Below are 8,823 nucleotides of genomic sequence, written 5' to 3' on the forward strand. Positions count from 1 at the left end.
CAAGCAGAACAATAAATGCCTTCTGGACCGTATAGATGCAAAAAAAAAAAAAAAACAGAAAAGAAAAGAAAAGAAAAGAAAACGGATGGAAAAAAAGAAGTGCATGGATGAGTTGCTCTGCGATGGGTTTATATCAAAGCAAGACGTTGCTGTAAGGTGCAGCGAGCGGCCGATGCTGATGGTTTTGATCAGATGATTAGAGCTGGTTACCACTGGAGAGTTGCTTTGAGGAGGTAAATGTGCTTTCTGAGATTACAGAGTTCAAAACAGAGACCGTGACTCTTTGCTACACATTTGTGTGTGTGTGTGATTGTAAGACAAAGAAAGAGACCGAAAATGAGGGAGAGTGTGTTTGTGCATGCATTAAGCAGACAAGAGAGAGGTCCTTGAGGCAACCTGAACATCTTTTATCACATCTTTAATTAATTGAAGCCCATAATAGAAGCTGCTGCAGTCCCACAGAATAGACACAGTTGAATGGATAATAGCCGGGGATGAAGAGATATGCTTGTTTTTGCTTGCTTTTTTGTCAATCCTCCCTTGCCATTTCACAGTTATATGCTTTAACAGCACATCTGGAGCTGCTGTCAGTCTCCGCTTTGAGAATAAAGTGCATTAACCAAGAAGAGAGAAATGTTTTCCCCTTTTTTCCCATCTTCTCTTTTCAGGTTCTGCCTCTGAAGACCTACTGTAAAGCCGTCATGGGCCTCTTGTGGTTCTCCAGGCTAATCCTGATCATCCTAGTCCTCATCCCTCAGCCGTCCCTGGGCTGTCCCTCCGGCTGTCGCTGCTACAGCCTCACGGTGGAGTGCGGATCTCTCGGGGTCAAAGAAATCCCACAGGGCATCCCGTCTGTCACCGAGGTCAGTTGGACGATCGACTGTATGTTAGGGCACTAGTTGCCCGTGCCCCCGCCCCATCCAAACACACACACATGCACACCAGAGGTTTTCAGTTGACTTCCTCTCTGATCCATTCTTATTACCCTGAAATGATTGCGGTTAATCAATTCACCATGACCCTCTTTGATGTAAGCCTGAGGGAGGGGCTGCGCTGTTGGCTGTGTAATTATTCATTCTTGCTCAGAGCGCAACTCTCGCACGCGCTCTGATCATCTGTTGAGAAGATGTTTAACATTATGCCGTGTTTTTTTTTCCTCCTGGGTTCAACCGCCCCCCCAACATCACTGCAGCTCATGAATATTAATGTAAAGCATGCCCCGCATAAATTGTTCCATTAACCTCAATCAGCAGGTCTATCTCGTCCATCACACTTTACCTCGTGGCCTCCATGTTTTCCTCCAAGGAAGCGTCACAGATGAATGCATATTACCAATCAAGCTGTAAAATCATGCATGCCAGATCCAACGCAGAAAGCACATCTCATAAAAAAAACTCAGTCTAATGTTCTTTTTTGGGGATATGCTGACTGAAAAGACCTGTGATTTCTGACTAAGACACGTGAAACACAACCAACTACCATTACTACCACAGTGCTCATTCAGGCAGAATATAACCCATGTCCTTCTCAATTTACAGACGCCCCCTAAACACATCACATACAGGTAATCATATATTGACAACAAGGAGGTTGCACTCGCAGAATGTGCGTGGGTGTGACTGTGCCGGTTCAAAATGGGGCTCTGCAGAACAGGCAGATTGTTGGCTACAGCTAAAAGATGTAAATAAAAGATGGACCTAGCCACTGTGACACTGTCACTCACTGGTTAGTGGAGGCTCAATATGAAGCCTGATTTTGAATGTCTATGTCTTCACCTGGTGTTTTGAAACCGAACGTGAAGGGCAAAGGGGCAGATCTGGTTCAGAAACAGAGGCTAGAAACCTTTCAGTCACATAGTAAAACATACCCTCAGTCATCCCTGGGCTGTCCCTCCGGCTGTCGCTGTTCCAGCCTCACTGTGGAGTGCAGATCTCTCAGGGTCAAAGTCCCAGTTTGTTAAGTCAACACATTTTACTCAATTAAAATCATGTTGTATTCATTATGACTTGAAATTAGTGATTGATCCTTTTGGGAAAGTAGGATCGCAGACAAGTGAGCTGATATGAGAACCACTCAACCAAACCTATCTGAAGCTTACATACTTTGGATGTTATTTGGATTCTCAGCAACACATATGCCAGATTTGAGAAAGATCAGATGAACAATGATTACCGATGATAGGTTTAGAGCATACAGACATCATTAGAATTAGTAGTTCGCCTTGTAATCGGAAGGTTACCGGTTCGAGCCCCGGCTCGGACAGTCTCGGTCGTTGTGTCCTTGGGCAAGACACTTCACCCGTTGCCTACTGGTGGTGGTCAGAGGGCCCGGTGGCGCCAGTGTCCGGCAGCCTCACCTCTGTCAGTGCGCCCCAGGGTGGCTGTGGCTACAACGTAGCTTGCTATCACCAGTGTGTGAATGGGTGAATGACTGGATATGTAAAGCGCTTTGGGGTCCTTAGGGACTAGAAAGCGCTATATAAATACAGGCCATTTACCATTTTTAGTAGGATTATCATAACTGTGAACTAGTTCATTCTGTGGTTCATGGAACACCACACATGACTACATTTAACATGCACAGCCCAGTGAGACAGAGTTTCAAGGTGGGTCTGTTTCTGATTTAATCCATCGTGTGGTTAATTTCTACCCGCTGAGTGCAGCACAGCTATAAGCCACACTCATTTTCTTGTACAAAACAAACCTCAGATGAAACCTCACATCCTATCTTCTGTTTCCCTAATGTAATCAATGTGTGATCACTCTGCTAATTTCATTTACCCTGTCGTCCATAAAGACCATTTTCCTCCAGGACAATGCGATAGTGCAGATCCGTCTTCAGGACCTGACTCGCCTTGGCAGCCTCCATTATCTATACCTGCAGAACAACAGCATCTCAGCCCTAGAGCCCGGGGCTTTTCTCGGGCAGGGGCAGCTGCTGGAGCTGGCCCTTAATGGCAACCTCATCCACCTGGTTACTTCCGATATGTTTCGGGGTCTGGAGCACCTAAGGATCCTGTATCTCGCCGGCAACCAGATCACTCGAGTCCAGGACCACACCTTCAGAGGACTACAGGTTAGGCTGTGTCAGCCCAAATGTATTAGTTGGAAATAGTTAATGCAAACTTTGAAATAGGTGTTCTAGGAAACAAATATAGAATGTTTTTACAGAATGATGTCTTCAAATCTAAGTCTTATTCGTGACTGATGTCTCCTTAATCCCTAGCATGTGGTAATACAGTACAGACTGACTCAGGTGGAGCTGAGACACCCTCCTGTCACTACACTGGATAATTCTATCCCTTATGAACTTGCACATTTTATACTTACCTCTGCTTCCCCTGCTTTGTGTCATTTTTGCTGTCTGCAGCGTCTGCAGGAACTCCACTTGCAAGAAAACAGCATTGAGCTGCTAGCTGAGCAAGCCTTGTCTGGATTGTCGTCTCTGGCCTTGCTGGACCTCAGCAGGAATCACCTCCGCACCCTGGGAGCCTCATCACTCAAACCGCTTGTCAGTCTGCAGGTGCTCCGTGTTACAGGTAGGTAGAATTCCTAGATTATATTAAGTGTTACTATAATATGATAGAATCATCCAACACTGATTTTAATTCAAGGTGCCTTGAATAACTCCTCTATTTCCACAGTTCTGACACACCTCTGCAATAATGTACTTCCAACCGCTGAAATTCACACTCAACCAATGAAATTATAACAGCGGGTCACAGCAGGCAGACTTCCGAGAATGAAAACTAGAGGAAAAAGCCAACTAAATTAAAGAAACAGCTAATTAATGGTACCTCATGTGGAGGAGCCTGTTTACTCAGATAAAATCTGGTAACCCTTCCTCCCACACTTTTCTAAAGTCGGACTGACCCTTACTGTAACTTCCAAGAAAGCAACAATCCCAACTTCATACTCGTTACATTTAATGGCAGCGGCGTTAATGGATTCAAAGATTGAACTTTTTGTCACTGTCTATATGTCCTAAAGAGTGTAAAAAATGTACACAGTCTGTTTTTGTTACTATTTAAACAGCTCAATGATGTCTCTGTGACTATAAACATGAATAATGATTTAGTCTTGATTACTAAGGCCCATGGACTTGCAGTGGGCTCAAAAGAACTCCACAGCACCACAGTGTGTTTTTTGACCTGTCTCACTCCCATTATCCCCAACTGGTCATGGCAGAGCCTGGTTCTGCTGGAAGTTTCTTGTGTCCTGGGTTTGAAATCTTGGTAAATCTAAATTGCCCATAGGTGTAAATGTGAGTGCAAATGGTTATCTGTCTCTCTGTGGTAGCCCTGCGACAGACTGGCAACCCGTCCAGGGTGTACCCCGCCTCTCGCTCTATAGCAGCTGGGATAGGTTCCAGCCACCCTTGACCCTGATTGGATAAGCAGAAGAGAATTGATGGATAGATTAATTAAATTGAATTAGAAAGTTGATATTACATGAACAAAAAAATATATTTAACAAATCCACTTCATTGGATCATGCAGGTTGCCAGGGTTACTTTCCACCATGCTATCAGATTTATGCTAGGTTCATTTTTACCTTGAAAACTGCGTTCCGTTTATGTCTGTTTCCTTAACTGCTTTCTTTCATTCCCCTATAGAGAACCCATGGCGTTGTGATTGCGCTCTTGGCTGGCTGAGAACCTGGATAAGCGAAGACGGACAGCGTCTCTTGAGTTCTGCAGAGCAGCGTCGGCTAATGTGCTCCGAACCTCCTCGCCTCTCCCACCTCAGCCTGGTGGAGGTACCTCCAAACAGTCTGGTCTGCATCCCTCCAGTAGTGCAGCTCGAGCCAAGCCACCTGACCGTTCGCCTAGGAGAGAGTCTTCGAGTCTCCTGCCAGGCCTCGGGATACCCTCAGCCTCAAGTGACTTGGAAAAAAGCCTCCCATGGTAAACCACAGTTGTCACCTCGAGGTCTGGTTCAAGAGCTGGGACCCAATGGGGAGCTGTTTAGGCCTGGGGCTGGTGGAGTGGTGACAGCCTTACCTAGCAGTGGAGGGATCAAGGTGGGAGGTGTTGGAGCAATCCACGGGCCTGTACGTGGAACTGAGGAAGGTGGTGAGAGGGACAGCTTTGATCCAGACATGGGCAGCGGCATGCTGTTTCTCAGCAATGTGACTGTAGCACATGCTGGGCGCTACGAATGCGAGGCCTGGAACCCTGGTGGTGTGGCTAGGGTTACTTTCCACCTAGCAGTCAACATGTCTTCTTCCTCCTATTCATCTCAGTTTTGGCCTCGTTTGAACACTCACTCCTATGTTTCATCTTCGTCCAACTCCTTTTACCAGCCTGAGGTTGTGGATGTTAGCCAGGAGCCTCTGTATGAGCAAGACAGCATGGACTTTAATGCCCTGGGCCCTGCCACACAGACTGCTATTGCTGTTGGCATCTCCTTGCTGGCACTCACTGCTGTTCTCCTCTTGATTATGATCTACACTCGTCACCAGCAGTATCAGAAAGACGACACTGGCTCCTATTGCACGAGCAAGGAAGAGAGCATCCTCTATGTGAACGACTACTCTGATGGACCCACCACCTTTGCGCAGCTGGAGGAGTACCGCGATGACCATGGCCACGAGATGTACGTACTCAACCGAGCCAAGCCGGTCCTGGGTTCCACTTCGTCTGCATGTCCCATGATGAGTGGGTTTGTCCAACAGAAGGGCATGAAGGAGGCTCTCCTCGATCACGAAATGGTTCAGACTCTGACGCGATCGGGGGGATTGGGGCTTCGCAGAAACCCAGCGGATGGGGGAGAGGGGCCCCTAACAACAGACCCAGAAGAGCTCTTCCTCAGTCAGAGTCTCCTGTTCGGATCACAGGTTGCCTATGAGATCCATTGTTAAGGAGTCATTATTATGCTCTGGCATGAAACAATATGTTGATGGACTTTTAATTAAAGACAATAATGGAAATCACCTTGGTGCAATGATTTGAAGCATCAGATTATTATCTGGCCTTTTAAAGAGGGGAGATTGTCAGTTAGTAATTTCTGGGGGAACCTGGTTCACAAGTGGCCTCTGAGAGAGCTTCTTGATTGATTGTATGACACTCGTGATGGGTTAAGAAGACTGATGATTGAAGGGGAAATAACACATGAACCACAGCTTTCTGTCTCAAAATCAACCCTTTAAGGATAACTCTAAGTGGCTAACCTCGTCAGAAATGTTTAGTTACACTGAAAAGAGGCTGAAACGGTGCAGCACACAGTGTCTGCTTTATTCTAATTTCGTTCGTTACGCTTTACTTTTCGTGTTTCGTCTATGTTTTGTGTAATATATTACAAAGTTAATTCTCAGAGTGAAGTACAGTTGTTTTGTGAATCCTGCTACACATCCCATTAGAATTAGGCCTAAAGCAATCCTCTTACTGAAACTACATTAACATTACCCACATGTGCGAGTGGGTGTGGGTAGGTGGATTTGTTTATAGAGGTTCATTCTGAATGCAGAATCTAGTCTTTTTTATGTTTGTATCATAGCATTGTTTTTCTTGATGTTAACATGTTGTGTTGTTTTATACCTGCTGACTGCAACACTAGAACAAGATATTAGCATTTCTAATGTGTGAAGTCGACTCTCTGAAAGAACTCAAGCTTCATTAACGTCAGTCTGTAATTACCATTATGATGTTAATAATGTACATTTTGTCTTTGGTTTCTACATAATAAAATGTATTTTAAAAGAGAAAGTTTTTCCCTTTTCCCTCTTTTTCTGACTCTATAGTCCATATTTGAAGTGTGTAGTTTTTCTCTGTGGTCTTCCCTTCATTCTGTGAGATGTGAAAAGGGCTTTATGGAGAGACGGTTGATCTGAGTCACAGTGTAGAGGCCAGTCTGTGAGAGGTTCATGGTTCATAAACCATTTATTCTTTCCCTTTGCCGCTAAACACTGCAGATATCAAGTGTCCTTTCACAGCTACTTGTGGACTAAGATAGATGGTTGCGACTGAAAATGTGTTGAAAACCCAAATAATCTCTGCTGCTTTACACCGAGACCCAGAGCTATATTGATTCTCGTTCAAAAACATGTCAATATTCTTTTTAAACTGGCTGCTCTGTAGGTATTTTAAAGCTGTTTATTACTGAGTATTAAATGTCATGGTTATGCTATGCAGCTTAATAAGGATTACAGACAAAGGACATGTTTTAAAAATGTAAAGCCTGCTACTGTCTGCCACTAACACTTAAAGTATCAGCACGATGCCACAGAGCCAAATAAACAAAAGTTTTATATAGCCTGAGAATGCTCTCTTAAATATTCCAGAACTGTTATGCGCACAAGTCAACCATCCTGTGCATGAAGTACATTTCTGTTGCAGTATGTGTTTGCTGAAGGTGGTTTCTATGTAGTTATATGATAAAACAAGCAAAATTGCTTCAAAATTGTTTGCTTTCATGAACTTTCTAGACAAGACCGTTTTTGGAACAAAAACAAACAAACAAGCAGCTCTGTATGGGGCTGATAATAGAGAAGGTGGTGCAGGCTTCAGGTATCAACATTACTAACTTTTAGTGCATAAAACATGGAAATGCAGTGCCGTATTTATGATTATTTGCTACTTATGCATTTTGGAACCTAGAGCTTGGCAGACTCAGGAGTAGCCATTTTTGTATATATACAGTATCACTATTGAGGTTTGTCAAAATTAAGCAATAAGGCACCAGAGAGGTTTGGTATAGTGGATCTTATTGTCTGGCTGAAGAGCTTCAGTTTAAAATCATGTTTCTTTTATTTGCTTTCCTCTAAGTCTGATATAGATTCTCTCCCGAAGAAATAACTTTTATATAAGCGATCAGTAAAGCTTAACATTACTGAATGAAGCCCACTTACAGTAAACTGTGCAACACATTATCACTGCAGTGTGCATGTATACAAGTACACTTAGTCCAAATGCTGCTGAGTTACACTGCTGGACTGGAACACAGATTAGAAGACTGAAAAGTTACATTTGTAGCCTATCACCAAAAATACCTGTTTAATAGCCAGAATAAAACACCCTTTATTAGGCTGACAGCAACATTTAATGTTTAAATGTATCAGTTTTAATGTTGCAGAGCTCTAACATGGAACTGTCATGTTAGAAATAAACAGCAGCACTAAGAGCACACTCACCATTAAAACATATATGTGGCACGAATGACGGACCCCACCACATTACCACATCACCACCACAGCTTTTCAGCTCCCAGCCACCCATAGGCCACCAACAACAACAACTACAACAGGACCCAGTACAGACTTTTATACAGAGCCTCCCCAGCAGCCACGCCACGAACCACGCCCCGCCACATGCCCCCACCACCTAACTGAGGCCGGGGCCATGTCCAGCCGAACCTACCCCCGCTCCCCCATGAACTGGAGAGGAAATCGGCTATGATTTTTTTCTAGAATCTGTGGGGGGGGTTTTATGGAATTTGCAACAGTCTTGCATTTTACTACTTTTTATGTTCTTTATATGTTTTAATCACCACTTTATCATCACCATCTGATGGTGTCTCTGGAGTCGGTGGTGAGTATAGGGGGCATTTTGTGAGGAAGAAGAGTCACATGACATTTAAAAAAGCCCCTTTTTAGGCTTTTACCCTTTCTGAAGCACAAAGCCTAGCTTAACAAAGAAAGTTGTAATCACTGTTGAGATGCTGAGAAAGCCTGACTACGTTAACCATAGTTCATAGCATAATAATATAATGATATATAATGATAATAATGGATTGCATTTATATAGCGCTTTTCTAGGCACCCAAGGCATACCCCTCTACTGACAGATGTAGGCCATGATGCATTGCAAAATTGTTTTAATTTGGTG

The 8,823-nt window shown here is 44.0% G+C and overlaps 1 protein-coding gene across 1 annotated transcript; it reads left to right on the forward strand.

Moving 5' to 3' along the window:
- Positions 1-508: 508 nt before the first annotated feature.
- Positions 509-6,586, forward strand: lrrc24 (leucine rich repeat containing 24). The gene is made up of 4 exons (XM_039602723.1): positions 509-863; positions 2,797-3,075; positions 3,370-3,538; positions 4,615-6,586. Exons 1-4 carry the CDS (start codon positions 702-704, stop codon positions 5,859-5,861), a joined length of 1,857 nt encoding a protein of 618 aa, XP_039458657.1. The 5' UTR covers positions 509-701; the 3' UTR covers positions 5,862-6,586.
- Positions 6,587-8,823: the final 2,237 nt, after the last annotated feature.

This window comes from Oreochromis aureus, linkage group 18 (assembly GCF_013358895.1).
Source record: "Oreochromis aureus strain Israel breed Guangdong linkage group 18, ZZ_aureus, whole genome shotgun sequence".
Lineage (NCBI taxonomy): Eukaryota > Metazoa > Chordata > Actinopteri > Cichliformes > Cichlidae > Oreochromis > Oreochromis aureus.